Source organism: Rattus norvegicus, chromosome 14, assembly GCF_021556685.1.
Source record: "Rattus norvegicus strain SHRSP/BbbUtx chromosome 14, alternate assembly SHRSP_T2T, whole genome shotgun sequence".
Taxonomy (NCBI): Eukaryota; Metazoa; Chordata; class Mammalia; order Rodentia; family Muridae; genus Rattus; species Rattus norvegicus.
The window spans coordinates 31,594,055-31,613,805 of record NC_141547.1 but is presented as its reverse complement, the minus strand read 5'-3'; the positions used below and the strand labels follow the sequence as shown (position 1 = coordinate 31,613,805).

At 42.5% G+C, this 19,751-nt stretch overlaps 2 protein-coding genes across 8 annotated transcripts in view; one reads left to right on the top strand and one right to left on the bottom strand.

The window, feature by feature from the left end:
• Ppat (phosphoribosyl pyrophosphate amidotransferase) overlaps positions 1–15,100 on the bottom strand; it is a 34,327-nt gene extending 19,227 nt beyond the window's left edge. The window contains 1 exon segment of one of the 2 annotated variants that reach the window (NM_057198.2): positions 14,411–15,100. In NM_057198.2, the coding sequence (NP_476546.1) occupies positions 14,411–14,538 (128 nt within the window). In that variant the 5' untranslated portion in view covers positions 14,539–15,100. 2 annotated transcript variants of the gene reach the window in all.
• Paics (phosphoribosylaminoimidazole carboxylase and phosphoribosylaminoimidazolesuccinocarboxamide synthase) overlaps positions 1–19,751 on the top strand; it is a 33,066-nt gene that overhangs the window by 1,633 nt on the left and 11,682 nt on the right. Inside the window, exons 2-6 of one of the 6 annotated variants that reach the window (XM_087582145.1) lie at positions 7,358–7,732; positions 8,180–8,245; positions 10,887–11,011; positions 15,225–15,291; positions 19,122–19,319. In XM_087582145.1, the coding sequence (XP_087438271.1) occupies positions 7,358–7,732; positions 8,180–8,245; positions 10,887–11,011; positions 15,225–15,291; positions 19,122–19,319 (831 nt within the window). 6 annotated transcript variants of the gene reach the window in all.

Below are 19,751 nucleotides of genomic sequence, written 5' to 3'. Positions count from 1 at the left end.
TATACCCTAGCCAGGCTCTGGTGGTACAGGACCTGGCGGCCATGATCCCATTGCTTGTCTAATGCAGAATTTCAAATCTAAATCTGGACCACTCCTTACCTGAAACTTAGCCTCAATTAAATTGTGAAACCTGATTCTAAGTGGACAGTTTTAATGTGGTGATAAAGGTTCTCTCTGGAGGATCAAACAGGCTTGGCGGAAGTGTCTCTACCCACCGTGACACCTTGCCAGCCCTTATGCACATGGCCAAGCTGTATCAACCACTCTGCTACAAAATGTGTCCACCTCTACAAGAGCTATCAGTTACGCCAATCGATTCTCCCCTCCTTAGCGCTGCAGGGAGAACTCGTGTCCCCTCCAGGCACACTGTCAGCGTCATGAGAACACAAGGAAGCTATCCCAGGAGAGCATCAGAACCCAGGGAACCTTACTGTTGATCTCTTGCACCAGGCAGAATGAACAAGGTATAGAATAGGCCAAAACGTAAAGAAACTGATCTACTTTGAGGTGAGAGAGTAAGGCTGCCTTTGAAATGTAAGGAAAATAGACATCCCCCCCTTAATAGAGACTTAGAATCAATGATTTCTCTTTTTAAACCAATCTATACTGAAAATCTATCATTTCTAAGTCTTTATTAAATTTCTTTAATAAAGCGCGAGTTTCCTAGAAACACTGGCTCTGAAGGTTCCAAACTTTACACTGTGAATCGAGTTAGCTATCTCAGAACTAAGCTGATCCGCATTAATGAACACACCCAGCACAGCTTTCTAGGGGTCTAGCAAGGTGAAGGGAAATTTACATCTAAAGTAAATCCACAAGGAAGTCAAGTACGTTTTAATGACTTGCAATCCCTTACTGAAGCTAGCTCATGCCTGTGCCTTAAGAGAAAAGCCTACACTCGCTATCTTCTCACCTCCAATGAGAAGGTGACTCAGACTGTATCTGCCCATGCATTTTGCCTGATTACACAACCCACGAGTGCGGTTCTCTCTCTGGCTGATGCAGGTATCTGCACGTCAATAGTGAAAGCTCTAATAATTCAACTTTTACTCCCAACAGCAGCAAACAAAGGAGGGAAAAAACTTACACGGCACCTAGAGGGGACAGTAAGAAATAAAAGGATATTTGAACAAATCGTGAGCAGGCTTCAAAACATGGGAAGAGAAAGAGACTGGAAGCCATGCAGAATAAAGTACAAAAACCTAAAACATGAATACAAGACTGTAAGAACAGCCCAAGACCCAGGCATCACTGGGAATAGGACATTTTTTAATGAGTCGAATGCCGTTCTGGGAAATAGCAAGACAGAAAAATTCACCAAACAAGACGAAACAAAACAAAAACCATGAATTCCAAGATGGGGACAAACCTCACAATGTGCCCATGTAGAAATGGAAACAGATCAGACATGTAGAGAGGAGAGGGAAAGTACTCTTTTTTAGAAAAATTTTTTTATTTATTTTATATAAGTACACTGTATCTGTCTTCAGCCACACCAGAAGAGGGCATCGGATCCCTTTACAGATGGTTGTGAGCCACCATGTGGTTGCTGGGAATTGAACTCAGGACCTCTGGAAGAGCAGTCAGTGCTCTTAACCACTGAGCCATGTCTCCAGCCCGGAAAAGTACTCTTAACATGCTGTCACATCATGAAGGGGTTGGTTCAGCTACAGAAGATGAATAAAATCTGCATTAAATAGGTTTCATTAAATGTTATTCATTTGAGTTATTTTGCACATATGCTACACGGGGGTGCATGGAAGAAGGGGCATGTGTCCCAACGCACGTTTGGAAGTCAGAACAACGCTATAGAATGTGTGTGTTTTCTATTTTTACACTCCACAGAGTGAGTTTAGGTTGCCAGGCATGCATACCACTCACCCACTGAACCATCAGGTGGGCCCTTTGCTGAATTCATAAAATGGATTTAAAATGGATTTGTTCTCCCCCAAGATGTTAAAAGAAAAAAAAAACATAATTACAAAGAAGAAATAAAGTAGCATTTTGGGAACAAGTCTCAAAATAGATGACGTCCTCAAAAAGCCAGTAGGCAACCTTAGATCACAGAAGGTTAAGTTTTCACACCAACTGCATAAAACAGCAAATCTAAAATTGGCAGTCAAGACATCGTTAGAGGTGGGTGAGGTCTTCTGTGAAATGTGAAGCCCTTTAAAAATAAATGTAGTTCAAATGACAGAGATACAGTGCACACAAACAGGTAACAAGAAAGGAACTGGACCAGGAGCCAGGAATCTAAGTTCTAAGTCAGCCTCTGGGATGGAACGCTGACACAGCCTAGTACACAGACTTTTGTCTAAAATGGGAGGTACAGGCAAGGTGGCCATGAAGACCTGTACAATGTACTTCCCTAAAGATTTTGTGGCTTAAATACTGCAACCTTACAGTGTGCACCTAAAGAAACGCGGAGGGAATAGCAGTTAGGACGGAAACTTTCAAGGAAGTAGAAAAAACAAGTATGCTAGGTATTTCTGCAGCTGTTTTCACTAAAACAATGTGAGCTATCTACTGATAAAGTTGCCCACAGGCAGGGCAGTGATCAGTCAAGGTTGAGAGGGGTAGGTGGAATCTGTGTCACAAGACTTAGAAATTAACATATGCTCAATACCCACCAGTAACCTTCGGTAAAAGGAACTTGAAGTCAAGGAATCTAAAAGCAAAGGCTCACTGAGTTTTAGTGAATTTAAAGTGAAATTCTGAAAGGGAGTAAAGGTTAAGACAAAAACTGCCTATCTCTTTATGTTCTTACAGTCGCTGCTGGAGAAGTCACTAGAGATGACTCAGTAAGCATTATATCAGAAGACAGCTTTTCAAATGTAAGACACTGTCTTGAACCAAGTAAAATGCTCTGTTTACAAGTGAAGGATAAAATACGATGTTATTATAGGGTACTGCTATAAATAAATTTAATTATCCCACCTCAGTTCCCAGAAAATCCTTATATTGGAGCCTTAACTCCCATGGTATTTGTGGGAATGGCTCTGGAGAACAATTTGCATGGGGTCATGAGAGGGAGACTTTCGAGATGTTTTATAAGAACCTAGGATGCTATTTAGGATATAACATTATGTGAAAGGTTATCACTCTTAGTTATGAAGTATATGGACGGGAGGGGAAAGCAACAAGAACAAGGTAACTTTCTGTTGGCTGCTGTTCTTAAAGTGTAGAGGGAACAGAGTCATCGGAGAACTGATTTAAAATTTAAATCATTTTCTCCAGCACCAGAAACACTGAGACCCGGGGACACAGGATGCATGTTGAATGTGAGAATTACTGCCTTGTAGCAAACCTCTTCCACTCAAACCACAGGGCTACAGGAGAAAGGTTCACACAGCCCTGGAAAGGAGAAAGGCCAGTGATGACTTACAAGCAAAGCCATACAGCCTAGTAGCCCTTTTCCTCTGGTTTACTAGACAAGATGTTCTGTGCTTCATAGGTTTGGGGTGGGGTGGAAGTGCGATCACTTAACAATCAGATTACAGTTTTTAATAAGAAAAAGTCCTATGGGGGGAAAACTAGGTGCTGTTAGAGCTGGGAGTAGAGTTCAATGTTAGAATGCCCGTCTGGTTAATTTTGTAACTAGAGTTATATGATTTACATGAACTCTGATACACCTATGTGATGCAAATACAAAGGTACATCTTACCCTTCTGATGGGTTAATCCCCAGTCCTAACATTTTCCTTTCTTACTTTAAAGTAAATTATAAATCTCTCTTCATTGTTAGAGGTAGGGCTGCAATTCCTCCTGGGTTGCCAATAACTAATTAAATCCTAAGCTCGGGGTTGGGGATTTAGCTCAGTGGTAGAGCGCTTGCCTAGCAAGTGCAAGGCCCTGGGTTCGGTCCCCAGCTCCGGGGAAGCTCCAGCTCAAGTTCCTGGAGATTTTGGTCTAGCACAGTGGTTCCCAACCTGTGTGCAACAAGCTCCAAAAATATTTGTATTACGATTCATAAAGGGGGCAAAATTACAGTTATGGAGTAGCAACAAAAATTCTACAGTTGGGGGTCAGCACAACACGAATAGCATTACAGGGTCACAGCGTTAGGAAGGTTGAAAGTTCCAGGGCTAACTAACCCTCTGGAATTCAGCTCAGCACCTACACTCTTAAGCACAGCTGTGTTGAGAATCACAGCGAGGTTGCCGTGCTCAGACAATGTGACCAGCACACAGTATGACAGATCACAGAGAACAGCACACAAGCACCAATTAAGATTCCACTCAGAAGAAAAATTAGCCAATTCTAGCGCGTTATCGCTTAAAACACGTGCACATGCAGCGAGAGAAAGCACCCAGTAACAAGTATCTTGAAACTCTCAGACAACTCCAGTTACAAAAGATACCAGACAGAATTACTGTTATCTCAAACTGAAATATCCACATTCATGACGGAGGAACTCCCAATTCTTCCTGTGGTAACCACTGTTCCAGTCTGTTCTCATCAATGTGACTACCCATGCACGCAGTGTTACAGAAGGATCTATCTCTTCACTTAGCATAACGTCTTTCATTAGGTTCGTGTGTGTTAGGACAAATCTGTGCTATCATCTGCATACTTAGTTACTCGGATCACTTGGGTTCTTTCTGCCTCTTGGCTATTTTGAACAACGCTGCAGTGAAGAACAAGGGTATACAAAAGCCTTGGTTTATAAAGGAGCTTGCATATACAGCTTATCCAGGGCAAGTACTTTATGTTGAACCCGTTTTCAACTCTGGGGTATAAGTGTTGCAGCCGAACCATCTTATCTTTCCACTACGATCTTTAAAAGTCTACCAGTTTACAGTGATTTAAACAGATGTCCAGATGTGCATGAGGCCTGGAGATCACTTGGCACGAAAACCTAGCAAACCTGGAGATGAGGGCCCACTACTAAAAACGCTGCCGAGTAATCTCTCTCCTCCCACCCTATGGCTGCTCTACACCAGTATGTGTTAAGGTCACTTACTAGTTTACAAAGATAACCTCTTAACAATTGATTTCATTAAAGTGTTGGAAAATAACCATATTCTCTTTCATATCTGAGCCTTTATATGTAAGAAAATTTTAAACAGAAGTTTTTCATGGACAGGAAGAGATATTTACTTCTCTTCAAAAGCCTGTGCCAACAACCTACTATCCTAGCATTTAAGGCTTGGTATAGTGACCAGGTATAGCTGGCCATTACTAAAGTTTGCAATAAGAAAATCAGTCCTTGAGGAGGGTTCAAGGGACATTTGCTATGCAAAGGGCAGCACGGAAATCTGTAGTGTCCTGACACAGGCACGCTCAGTTTGCTCAGTTCAAGTCAGATAACCAACACCTTACCTTTATTTTAGCTATCTTAATGTAAACAAGTTGGTTTTTTTTTTTTATTTCAAGCTTTGATAATTTTCTTCTCACACTGGAAAACAACATCCACATACAAATGCACCACAGAAATCCTTCTCTCGTTTTCCAGAGAACATGCTCTAATTAATTAATTGAGGGTCTAATTAAATGTGTTTGTTTATAGAGGATTTCATGTAGCTCAGGTGGGCCTCTAACTCCCTCTGTAGCTGAGGATGACTTTGGACTCCTGATTCATCTCATTACTACTCATATGGTGTGCACATCGATGTTTTGTTTTTGCATACATGGAAGTGACTTTTACTTGAACAACACCCCGAGGGCAGTGTTACCATGCTATATAGAGCTTCTAAAGGTTAGGTGCTTTGTTGAACCTCAGAGAGAAATCAGATAACCTTCATTCAGGCATGACTTGCAGACGCTGTTGATAGTGAGTCCAATGTTACTGAATCTACATGAAGCAGAAACACACAAGAGTTATATACTGACCTATGGCAAGAAGTATCCTAATCAAAGCCTTCCAGGAGTCTAACTCTGTATGTTCCCTGGGGGGGAAATGGCTCACTACTCATGTCAGTTTTACACAGTGAGAATTGCTAAGAATGAGAATTGCAGGGTGTGGGTGGCACATGCTTTTAGTCCCAGCACTCATGAGGCAGAAGCAAGTCAGAAGTCTTGAGTTCAAGGCCAGCCTGGTCAACAAAGCAAGTTCCAGGGCAGCCAAAGCTACATAGGGAGATCCTGTCTCAAAGAGAGGAGAGGGACTAAAGTGTATGTATCTTACTGAGTGGCTCTACATGACTCCAGAATGCAGTCTATCATTCGAGGGTTGATGCTGCCACAATCTAAACTTCATCTTGGGGTCACTGTGGAAATATGTCCTTAATGAGCTCTGGGCTCTGGCTTGAGGAAGCTCTCCTCATACCCACTATTGCATATACTTACAGGTCTCCTAACTATTTAGGCTCACTGGCTTATTAATACAAATTTCTTTCTAGTTCAAAATTCAATTTTGTAAACATCTAAATATTGTTCAACGTATTTTGTTACACAGTGCACTATTTTTAAAATACTGTCCCAAGTATAGCGAGTCCTATCAGAGCCTGCTACACTTCCATTCAGAGTACCAACACAGGAGTAGCTGTGCTCTATACCCAGGGTGCGAACGACTGACCTGGAGACATCTCCTACGTGTACAGCACACCAGATAACCCCATGACACTTACTGGGCTTAGGACTAGCAGCTCGTGAAAATATTTATTTATATTCTTGGGGAATATAGAATAGTTTCAACATGAAAACTGTTAAAGTTACTAAAGTGATCTCCTGTCTTCACTATCAACTATACTAAGGAGCATCCTTATTTACCATGAAGATCAAATGAGAATGCTCTTAGGTGCTAAACAGACAGACTTGGTCTGAAAATACTATCTCAGCCCCAAGTTCAACACACTGCCTCGCAGTTTAATGCGGGACACTTGAAGATGCTGAAGGAGGCGGTCCCAACATGGCCGCCTTAGAATGTGGTTGACAAAGGCACACCTCCTCAGTCAAGGTTATGTTTTGGAAGAGAGAATTCTGCCCCATAGTGGGGCTCAGCACAACCTTCAACTGAAAGAACAAATTACATTCAAACTGCAACTCTGTTTTCTACCAGAGGAAAATACCATGAACAGTCAGGATCCGGGTGGCTAGATTTTAAGTGTTCTTTTCACATTTTCAGTCTAGTATGTGCTGTTGAAAGCTAGACCTCTATTATGTATTCCTCAGAGCTTTCTTATTATACCTAAGTTGGTACAAAGTATGAGAGGTGAAAGACAATGTCTATTCCCATTTCTTACCAAAAGAAATTAGTAAATAATATACTTTATAATTGTAAAAATCCTGTGAAAACTGATTAACCGAAAGCAGCTATCTCAGATGGCAGTCTGCCTTGTTTCCAGACTGACTGTAGAGTTATGAGAACACAAGAACTATTAACATGTGTGAATAACCGAAAGCCTGTTGGTTCACAGGTAATCGTATTCCCTTGGAAGGTGCTGAAAGTCACACACACACTGTGACATCAAATGACCCAGGAGCTGGAAGGCACCAGTCTGAAAACGAGGTCACAGCACTGGTACAAATATGGCATGGTGAAAGAGTCAGGCAAACGCCTGAAGAGACCACCAGAAACAAAGGGACATCGGAGGAAACTGCCCAGAGACCTATCCAGTTTGGGATAGACAGAGACTGGAAACAATGTCATGATGCCACGCATAAAACTCCAAACCGTGAACACAGAGTTCTACAGAAGACAAATGATAGCCCTTGGAGAAAACGGAGATTTCATGATGAAACTGACTGCATCCTAAAAAGCAGGACTCCTGGAATTACCAAACGGAAACACGGTAAGCTTGGCAATGACTTTAACATAAGAACTTAGGCACTTTCCTCTTTGTATTTAAGCTACCAAGAAAAAAAATAGTCTTTTAGGGGTTGGGGATTTAGCTCAGTGGTAGAGCGTTTACCTAGCAAGCACAAGACCCTGGGTTTGGTCTCCAGCTCAAAAAAAAAAAAAAAAAAAAAAAAAAAAAAAAAAAAAAAAAAAAAAGAAAGAAAAGAAGAAAAAGAAAGAAAAATAGTCTTTTAAAAACAAAGTCCACACACCACCATTATTTATTCAACTGACTAAAATATATTTCTAACTTCAATTTCTTTCTAGGCCCTGACCAAAATACTCCTAATTCTTCAACTCATTAATTTTTCTAATCACTTCAGTATTCCTAGTTTAATATACTGGAAAGTTAACACATACCGCAAGGCACCACACACTGATTTTCTAATGCTTGTTTAAGAATCACCTGAAGGTCACTTTGGAAGCCTTGGAACTGGGAGCAACAAGAGAAAAGCACAGGAAGGCGGTAAGAGCCTGGGAAATGCCAGGGCCTTTTTTCTATGAAGAACTTTTGTTGCATTTTCCTGATAACAGAGATATTTAGCCCCGTCCCTGACAAACTAGACTAAATACAGTCTGTGGACTGAGTAGAGAATGCTGAGAAATTAGTTCACATTAAGAGTAAGAGGAACTCAAAGTCACTGGATTCGTTCCCAGTCAGGTAAGTGTAATAACCACGCCCCTTCAATTACACTTAGTTACATAAAAGGAATGGGGCCCACAAATTAAAAAGCTATAAAATTTGGTTTTCTCAAAGGATAGGTAATAATCGGTATACTGTTTTAATAATTATAAAGATAAGCCAAACTCTGAAGTCTTTTTAGAATTATACAAATTAAAACCCTGAAATGAACTAGCGATCCAGATGTCATTTCCTTGTAAGCCCAGTACTTGGGAGCCTAAGGGGAGACCTGAGTGAGGTAGAGGTCATCCAAGGATACATAATAGAGCTCCAGGCTAGCCTGGGATAGAGTGAGAGACCCTGTCTTAAAAAGTCAAAGTATGAGCTAACCAGATACTAGAAGAGAAAGTTCAATGCAATATAGAAGACACACAAATATGCTGACATTCAAGTTCCTTATATAAAAGGCACAATATTTCTTTTTTTAAAAAAATTTTTAAAGATTTACTTATTTATTATATGTGAGTACACTGTGGCTATCTTCAGACACACCAGAAGAGGGCATCAGATCTCATTACAGGTGGTTGTGAGCCACCATGTGGTTGCTGGGATTTGAACTCAGAACCTCTGGAAGAGCAGTCAGTACTCTTAACCGCTGAGCCATCTCTCCAGCCCAAAAGGCACAATATTTCTATATAAGCTACACATCTCCTCCTGTATATTTTAAACATCTCACTGCTGTTAGATAATATCTAATACAATGTAACTGCTGTGAAACAGTCACACTGTATTGTTTAAAAAGCAATGGCAAGAAAGCCTTTTTATTATTCAGTACAGCTAGTTTAAAAAAATTCCTTTCAGTATTTATGGATTGAAACCATGGCTACAGAAGGCATGTAGACAGATGGCTGACTATATACAGGAATGTGCACAAGACTAAACTGAGTTCTAGTCTCTCTCTGCTCCTAATTAGATAGCCCAATCTTGTGACCATCACCCAAATCATCATTCAGAACGTTAAGAAGGATCAAAAGTTCAAAGCCAGCCTTGATGACACAGCAAAAGCATATAAACAACAAAAAAAAAATATGATACCAACAAAACCAAGAATTCTATATGCCCTTACAAACCTGCTAGCTTTTAGCTCCATCCCAAAAGACCATCACTAATCCATCTACCATCATAGTTTAGCTTAACACTTGTACTCGCCCCTGCCCTCAATATGAACTTTAAATGTCAAGTTCTTCTCATGCAGTCATGCTTCTGAGATCCATTCCTAACTGTGCTTGTGTTGGGAATGTTTTGTGTAATACTCTGGAGCTGTCTATTCCATTCCATCACCCCCTCCCCCATATTATTCCAGTTTCCCCCCAGACTAAGGCCATTATGAGTAAGTGCGTGCCTGTCAATGAACATCTGTCTGCACCTCTGAGAGCATACCCATGGGGGATACAGCCGTATCCAGACTTGATTCCAGGCACTATTCTAAAGGGTTCGTAAGAATTTAGTCCAAACAAGCTACGACCTAGCTGTTGATCATTATGGCCAATTTAAATGCAGAAACTTGAGTTCCAGAGACTCCTGTGCTTCTGAACTAGTGAGTTAACACGCTTCTGTGAGGTCAGGAGTCACACTTGCCCTGTGTTCCCTATGGAAGGCCAGTCATTTAAAAGTACATCACGATCTCAGAACAGCACAGGACACCTGATGATAATGGCAGCGGGCAACTGTATTTGCTAGACCGTGCTTCTCATCATTGTAGTGCGTGGTTATTTATAGAGGCTTCTATGACGTAAAACAAGTGTGCTGGGTTACCCTGGCAGCAGCCTCCTACAGCTAATGTTTACCCAGTCTCTTGATGAACAAGATACCTTGTTGAGTGATTGACCCGCATCAAACAAGCTTGTACACTAAGAGCTATGATGTGATGTGCATAGCAACAAAATGGCCTAGTGATATACTTCTTGGATGGAATATATCCATATCCCACCTAACTGGCATGCAACGCAGTGGGGAGTAGAGGAAACTGAATCTCAACACGCACCCCGGCTCTGGTAATCAAGGGAGGTGAAGAATCTTGCAGTACCATTTAATTTATAAAAAGTGGGTCAGATGAGCTGGCCCACCTTTAACCTCCAGTGAATGTCACGTGAGGAGATTGCTGGCTACTGGCTCAATACAGAAAAGCATCTTTCTGAGCTGATTAAATCTCAATACTAGAACCTTAAAGTACTTACCCGTAGCCCAAAAGATGACAAAACAGACCACAAGTCTATGAGTATCGTCCAAGACTAAGCTGGTGGTTTAGCTTCATTGTTACCACCAGCAGCCTTAATCCAGCGCCCCGCCAAAAGTTCATCTTCCCACCACACTGTGTTCCTCTGCACCCTTTGGGAAGAGGCCTGGGAATACTTACCTTGGAGGCTGTCTGAGTGTACCTCTCCCTATTGGCTGCTTTTCTGGTGATATTACACATTCTTTACAGAAACAATGTCTACACCTCTCAAGAAAATGTCTCCTGAGATCATTACAAACTGGTTTCCTCAAAGCTTAATAGAACTGGAAGGTTCTACAGGATGTTTCTTCCATCAGGACCCTCACCTTCATCAGGTAAACTTCACAAATGTTTAGAAGCCTAAAAATATGTAGTATTAGTCATTGGTTTTAATTTCTGCTCTGGAACAGGACCACTCACTGACACGCTCATTTCCTAAATAACAACAAAAAAAAAAAAAACAAACAACAACAACAAAAAAACAAACAAAAAACAAAAAAAAAAAACCAAACCACCTAACAATCTATTTTTCATTACTATTACAAAATACAGAAAGGTACCTTATACTTTTTTGGTTTTGGTTTCCTTTTGGTTTTTGAGACAGGGTTTCTCTGGCTGGCTGGCCTGGAACTCCCTCTGCATACCAACTCCATTCAAGAGATCCACCTGCCTATGCCTCCCGAGAGCCGGGATCACAAGCATGTGTCATCGCGAGGCCCAGCTTAGGCACTTTTTTTCTTTTAAAAGGTTTGGGAGGCTCAAAGCCAATGTTTGGGAAGTCCCATCCGTTCAGTTTCTAGTGAGACTCTCAGTGTGTGTGACCATTTTAAAGGTCACGTGTAATGGTGAGGGAGGAAGACAGGGAGGGCATAGATGGGGCTCACTCTTTTATAGCATCTTGCTCTCACAGAGCTAAGTTCCTCAGTCAGACCACTCTTAACCCACAATCGAACCTTCCCGTGAACTCCATCTCTTAAAAGATACCACTACAGCACTGCCACACCGAGCATCACTTCCCACACACAAACCTTTAGAGAACAAACCATATCCATAAGCAGCTGATTGATGGGATAGTTTGAGTAACCTTTTTTTTAAAAAAAAAAAAAAAAAAAGAATTTTAAATAAACAGGTCCAAACTGTTCTATCTCCATAAGATGGGATGGTGATTTAAAGATAAAAGTGAGTGACCAGAGATGTCTAGAACAGTTCAGACTTGTCTAGAATTGTTCAGAATCTCTGCAAATAACTAGACTCGATGCTTCCAAGCCCACATGGTCTCTGGTGATTTTATGACTCTTATGTGAGTACATCCTCATGTGAATGGTAATACTGGAGGCTTCTGAAGTAAGCCACTCCTCTCTTTGTATTGGTTTTTCCAGACAGAGAGGGTTTCTGTGTATTCCTGGCTGTCCTGGAACTCAGGAGATCCTCCTGCCTCTGCCTCCAAGTGCTAGGATTAAAGGAATGTGCCGCAGCCACTCTATCGTACCTCTCTTTTGAAGAAACGCCCCTTTAATTCTACTATACATTCACCTGTGATCACCTTTCCAGGTTTTAATAGTCCCATGTTCAGTGCAATATACATACATTAGTTCTTAGGCTGGTTATGTAACTTGGTGGACAGTGTGTGCTTAGTCCATGTGAGAAGGCCTCTGTGTAATCCTAAGCACACCATCCCTCAAAGTGTGTCCTTATTTTCTTTGGTCCTGACCTATGGTTTTTAGGGTAACAGGCAACTATTATATCTTCTGGACATAATGGTATGGCATTCCACTGGTTTTTCAATTCAAGTTAATGCTACTGAATGATAAGAGATGCTCCTCTTATTTAAAATGTTGCACTGCCTAGATTTGTACTGAGATCTAGGTAAACCTTAATGTCATTCTTATTCAAGGAAAATCCTAAGTCTCTAGGTAGTATGTTTGTTCCCCCAGAAACTAGCTTATCACTGATGTTCAAAAGAAAAATACCAAACCAAGTCAAACCACTCCACAGTCCTATTTTTAACTCTAGTCTCCTAACAAAGCCTTGCTTAGTTTAGTTAAATAGTTATCCTAATAAAGTCCTCCCTCTTTTGGTAGACAAGTCTTGCTTTGTTTGCCAGCGCTGAGATTATACACTATACTATAAAATATAACCCATTGATACCACTAAGACACCTTATCTTTATTGTACTTACATTATCTAATCATACAGCTTTCTCATATAAAAGTATAGAAGCAAAATAACATAGGGACACGTGACTAAGTAAGTTGTAGCTTGTATATTTATTTCTTGAGACGGGGTCTCACTGTAGCTCTGGCTGGCCTGAGATTTGCTATGTAGCCTCAAAAACTCTAGAGATCAGTTTGCCCTTGCCTCTCCAGTGCTTTGAGCTGGAGGCATATGCCACAGCACCTGCCAACTTGTAGCTAATTTAAAAAGACAGACACCACATACAGTCCCCTCACCCCACCACACACACTCTCACTCTCTCAAAACAGTTCTTAAAAAAGCTTCTCTTTCTTCAGCCTCACATTTAAGGAGGGAGACAAATGAGACATGAGGGGAACTTTCTAAGTAACCGACCAAAATGTAAACACAGTTAAGAAAAAGATGGAGTCCCTAATCTGTCCTCTAAAATTCTCTAGATTCACTCCCACTGTTCCTAATGGGATACTCAAAACAACATTTAAAACATTATCCACTACTGCTCCTCAGAATCATTTAAATTTCTCTTTTGGGTTATATGCATAATCTTCTGACTAACCCCACATACTAAGGATTGAACCTACAGCTCCCACTGATCTAGGTAAGTCTACCAGTGAGCACATTCCCACCTCTTAGCTTTTTAAGATCATAATTGATTACATCACTTCCCCTCCCCCTTTCATCCTCCAAAATCATCCATATACCCTTCCTTTTTTCATTAGTTGTCACACGGGTGTGTAGTCCTAAGTACGTGAATTCAACCTGCTCAGTTTATAAACCTTTTCTCAAGATAGACGGACTCATTTTGTGTGATTCACCTCAGATGGTTTTAATGAATAAGGAGTATACAGAATGTGAAATGGAAATTCAAAGACTCCGGACTCTGGAAAATGCAAAAAGACAACTTCTAGGTTAAGTGTGGTTAAGGGAAAGGTAATCATTAGCAATGCATGTGGCACCCAAACTTGGACAATCTGACCAGTAGCTCTGCCCTTGCAAACAAAGCTTGCAAGCTGAAGACTCCGTGCACAAAACAAAACAACAAAAACAAAAAATAACAACAAAAGAAACTTCAAGTGCAGGTCCTTCAGCACCACCATCCTACAGAAGCTTATCTCTAGAACACTCAGTCTAGTTTCAAGATCTTAACGATCCCTTCCCAACCTGGCTAGTGTAAGCAAACTCCAGCATAAAAAAAAAAAAAAAAAACCCGCGGGGAGAGATGCACATTCTTGGGGTTTACCAGTCAAGAGCATTCGGATCGGGAGGAATGCGACAGGCTACGTTAATGTCTATGCAGGCAAGACTTGCACCCCCACTTGGTCAATCTCCTGCGTAGGTACTGGTCCTGATTCCACAGATCCATCTACCCTAATCGTGACCCACCTTCCTAGTCTCCATCCACCCTCCTAGTCCTGATCCACCGTGTTCCTAGCCTGATCCACTCCTAGTCTTACGGTGCCCGCAGCACAGAGCTGGGAAGCGGCTCGTGGAACTGAGCAAATACTTGCCACTCCACCCCCACCCCTCATCCTGTTGCTCACCGGTGCTGAAGCCCCACGAGTCCCAGAGTGATCACATGTGGCACATCTAGCTGCGTGGGCCAGTCTCCAGAAGCGATGCACCCGAACACACCACATTCCTCACGGATCCCCGACTCCTCCAGTTCCATGGCGCCGCCGAAAGCACGTGGAGGGACCTGCTGCTGCGGCGTGGTCCAAGCGCCAACCAGCTGTCCGCTCCGCTATAGAGCGCCTCACAGGCTCGAGCTACAGACTGCCTCCTCCTTCCCCGCCGGCTAGTATCTCGCTACTGCGGCGGCGCCCTCCAGCTCCGGGCCAATCAGCTAGGACACGGGACGGGGGCGGAGCTATGGAGTCAAGGGACTGGGGTTAATTCTCCGCGGCAGAGGTCAGGATCGCTGCTTTTCCCTGCACGTGGGAGACTCCGTTATTTTCCCGCTCCCAAGGCGTAGGTGATGAGAGTAGCGTAGTTAATCGCGTTGGTCCCTCAGAAAGTCTGAGCCGTGCGTGTCCCTGGTCTCACGCCGTCCCCCGGCCATCAGGACTTGGTCCGATCCAACCCAGAAACCTCTCCGGCCCGCGGGGGCCCGCAGCCTGCGCGCCACTTTTTCCGCGGACTGCGGGGGAGGGGCCGCCGGAAGCGGGGTCGCGTCAGTACGCCTGCGTGGAGGGAAGCCTGGGGACGCGGTTCCTGCCCCGAGCAGCCAGCCGAGTGCTTTGGGTTCGCTGGTGGGTTGCAGGGCTGAACTTTTAATAGCTGCTTCGCTGGGGCGTGTCCGTGGGCCGCACCTCCCTTTTCCCGCCCTCTAGTCCTGTGATCTCTCTTGTTTTCCAGATCGCTGCTTCTTTTTCCCGCGCGGTCTGCTCCTCTAGTTCACCTAGGATAATGGCGACAGCTGAAGGTGAGTAACTTGCTTTCGGACCCGCTAGGGTGCCCCTAGCCCTCCGAAAGCTAGCAGGCTTGACGCAGACGCGTTTGGATCTTAGCCCTTCTGGCAAAGTGCGTGGTCGGCTTCCCCAAGACCGCGCCTGGGCCCCGGAGCCTGAACACGTGGTCCAAGCGCTTGGAGACGTGCGATAAACCACTAAGCACCCAGAGCCTCCCTAAATGCCCAAAACTGTTCCCGGGACTGGAGGAAAGTAGCAGAGCTGGAAGCTACTCTGGAGAAATGACCAGAAACTAACGAACGTGCCTAGAAACCTTGTAATAAGCAGATAAACAACCGGGGAAACCTAGCAGAATTTTTGTTTATACTGGTAAAGCTAATATGCCAATAATCTCCTTTGCTGTAAGCTTAGTAGTTTAAACTGTGAAAACAGGTCCCAAATTTTTGGTCAAGTGCTGCTTTGCAATCTCAGGAATTTGGGATTATGGGTGTGGGCTAGTAACAATTTCAGAGTGTGCCAAAATGGTTGGCAAAGTTTACTTTATCCACTTTTTAGTTGATAGGTTTATAGTTAGTTACATTACCATTTTGTCCTTGCATGGTAAGAGCCTCGGGAAAGGTGGTTCTTACCTTTTATACTAATAAAACACTGTCTTGGAACAACACAAGTTTCTAGGTTAATAATGAAGCAAATCGTGTGGGCGCCTCAACACATTTTTTCCCACCTATGAAAACCAAAAGAACCCCCCACCCCCTACACACACACCGAAGTTTAGGTGACACAGCCCTATCAAATTGGGATTTAGGGCCAGAACTTGTGAAAATTTAGAATCTAACCTCTTTCTTCCCCACATGATATGTCCCTGTGTGGACAAGGGCCCAAGAAGGTGTTCACATCCACAGTTTAGTTTAGAATGGTTGTGAACTACCATGTAGGTACTGGGAACTGAACCTGGGTCCTATGTGAAAGTTATTCACTGCTGAGCAACCTCTCTGGCCTCTGCTTTACTTTGTTCATTGTGTATCTGTGGTTTTGTGCGCTTGAGAACAGATATAAAATCCAGGTCTGCTTTGAAGCTGGAGTACCTGTGAGCCACCCAGTGTAGCTAGCTGCTGTGAACTGAATTCGGACCTTAGCAGTTTCACTCTTTCAGCCCCTTTTTTCTTTAAATAAAGTCTTGACTGAAACTCCTTTGTCTTCCATATTAAGTCAGTACCTTGTGGCTGTTTGCTGCTCCTTAGTAGTCAGCGGCCCCGTGGTTCTTGGGTTAAGTCTACATGGCTGGTGGGTGACTAATGAACTAGATGGGCAACAATGTCAGGCTGAGCTCGGAGATTTTCAAAAGGCCTGGGAGAGGACACAAACATTAAGGAAGTTGGAGTTCTAGAAAGGAAATTTACAGCTCAACTCAAAACTGGAGTTAGACCCTGCAGGGCTTTTTAAAATTTTGTTAATTCTAATGGACATTGAATTAGGAAAGTGCTGATTCATCTTTTACGTCACTGAACCACACAGCGGCAACTGTTAGCCAAGTTTTAGTCAACAGTGTCAACCCAGAATCAAATTAGCTTAGTTGGGGGGATAGTTACATTTATTTAGTGCTAATTAGAATTGTAATCTCAGGTACCCAAAAGCAAGTAGGCGTGAATGGTGTATTAAGTTTTTTTACAAGATGACCTTTTTATAGTTTTAAACCACAGGAAAGCTTCCTAACAAGTCACAGGAGTATAGTTGATGTTGGTCCACTCCAAAGGCCACCTCACATAATTGTGACCAACTAAAATTTTATTCAAGAAGGACTTGGCCTCCTGTATCCATTATTTGTTTTTTCCTATCTACTTGGTTGCTTCTTAATCACAACCAATCTACACGTGCCTAGAACACTAAGTGCTGACCTTGACTTGGCTACCTGGTCTTACCTCCTAATTACCGATTTTCTACAGGTCTCTTTCAGCTTTTGATTTGTCCTAGACTTCTCTGTAAGGTGGTCCTGCTATGACTATGATATCCCATTGTCTCAACCTTTTATTACAATTTATTTATATCAGCTTTCTAAAAGACTTAGGTCCCTTGAGAGCAGAAACTAGACTTCAAATGCTGCTCTGTCCACAGTCCCTGGCATGCAGTAAAATTGGAAAAGTACTGAGGATAAATGTTACAAGATGTCTGATCACACTGTGAACCTCAAGGATGTGTTATTTACCCAAGAACGCTGTTTCTAGTTGTGATGTAGCTCAGCCCGTGGCACATATCTTTAATACCAAACAGTAAACATAGTTTGTAGAAGGAAGCACCCATGTTAGAAAGTGATATCTAATTGAGTGGCAGACAAACTGATGAATCAGAAAGATTTGACTAAATAGGATGTGCCCAACTCTCACAAGAGAGAAAAAAAGGGAAGCTACTTACGGTGATGTGCAGAGAAAAGGAGTCAGTTTTCTTGGGACAGGTTGAAGAGAGGCTACAAACTAGACACAGGTGAAGATAGAACGGACCAGGAAATGAGAAGGGGCTAGGAGATTAGAGCAGATTGTTGTTAGACTGAGGTCAAGCAGAGCAGTTTAGGAGAGGGAAAAAAGCCAGATTGCATCAGTCAGCCTGGAGACTAGTTTGAGCCAGAGTAGCTGAGGTGACCCAGCTACAGAGCTCAGAACTAGAAAGGGTGAGCTTATTCAGCAGGAAGTCTCAGAGGCTGGAAACAGTCTAGGCCAAGATTAGAATGTAGGGAGACTAAAAGCTTCCAGGACCAGGTCAAGGTTAGCAGACTGAGGCAGTGAGCCTGGAGACATTTACTTACAGAAGAATAAAGTTATTGTTGCAGATAAGAACATGAAAAACTATCCTAATACCTTTAAACTTTGGTTCCTTTTGATTTTCATCTAAATCATTGTAATGTAGCATCTAGTATCTTAGGTCTTATGAGTAACTTAAAGTTAGATGGTTTTGCCTGGTCTGGTGGTACGTATCTTTAATCTCAGTGGGAAGCAAATGGATTAGAGTTTGAGGTTAGTCTGGTCTAGGAAGGGCATTCCAGGCTAGCCAGGACTATGGGATGAGACCCTGTCTCCGGGAAAGGAGAATGCCCCACTGTTTCCAGATTCTTACTCCTCAATGCAGAGGGTAGTGATGGCAGAAGGTTGAGAGATGACTCAGCTGGGTTAATGGAAATGTAGCCCAAGGAGAACCTGTCCGTGTCCCCACGCCTCGGGCTGGAGAACTAGCTTCAGAACTTCACAAAGTTTTCCTTTGGTTTGGAATTGTTTGTTTTTCCTTCGGTGCTAGACTTTCGACTGGACCTTTTACATGTTGGGCAAGCTCCAGTGAACTGTGCACACATTCATTGCCGCCACTACTTACCTGATTCTTTTTTTTTTTTTTTTAAATAAGCAAAGGAACCTCTTAGGTTAATTCGAAATGAAGAAATTGTTCTGAATTTTCTCATTTAGCCTGCATGAAATGTCTGGAAATAAAGCACTCTCTTCCTGTGAGTTAGCTTAAATAATCTATTGTAGTTGTGTATACAACAAATACTAGTATGGCTACAATAATTTTAGTTGTTTCAGTTCAAAGACAAGCTGGTAGAGAAAGCATGGTGTTGATACCAGATGATCCGTGATTATTTCTAGGTCGGAATATGCCATGTGTGACCTCAACTTGTGTGAGCCTTGTTTCTAACTCTAAGGTTGTAATTAAACTAACACACAATTATATGAGTATAAGGTTCTGTGTAAGTGGTTTTTATTGTTTTTTTACTACTGTCTATGCAGTGATTCATCATTTTTAATGGATTCTTTACGATTCAGGAAATCTTAGAATCTGGTATAATTCTGTTTTATTCCCACAGTACTGAACATCGGGAGAAAGCTCTATGAGGGTAAAACAAAGGAAGTCTATGAATTGTTAGACAGTCCAGGAAGAGTCCTCCTGCAGTCCAAGGACCAGATTACAGCAGGAAATGCAGCTAGAAAGAACCACCTGGAAGGCAAAGCCGCCATCTCCAATAAGATCACCAGCTGCATATTTCAGTTGTTACAGGAAGCTGGTGAGTGCCCTTTGTGTCTATTACATCTAAAGCAGGTAACTCTGGGAGATGGCTGTGTTTGAATTGACATGTTAGGAATGTCTCACAGGCTAAGCTGCATATAAAAAGATCAAGGGGAGAGCTTTAAGGTTCACTGTAACAGGTTCCTGGTTTGGAAGTAATGGTGTTTAGGTTCTAAAGACAGACGCTTAAGCTAAGGATAGCCCAGTGATAAGGCTACATCCTTAGCCCACATAAAGCCTTAGGTTTAAACTTCAGTGTTGCCCACTGTCTTGATTCCTTTGCTGTTACCTCAACCAGGGCAAGAAAGAATTTAATTTGGGGCTTACAGTTCCAGGGAGTCCATAACCATCATGGCAGGAGCATGCAGCAGACAGGTATGGCACTAGAGCAATAGCTAAGAGCTTGCACTGCAAGTAGGAGGCAAAAAAC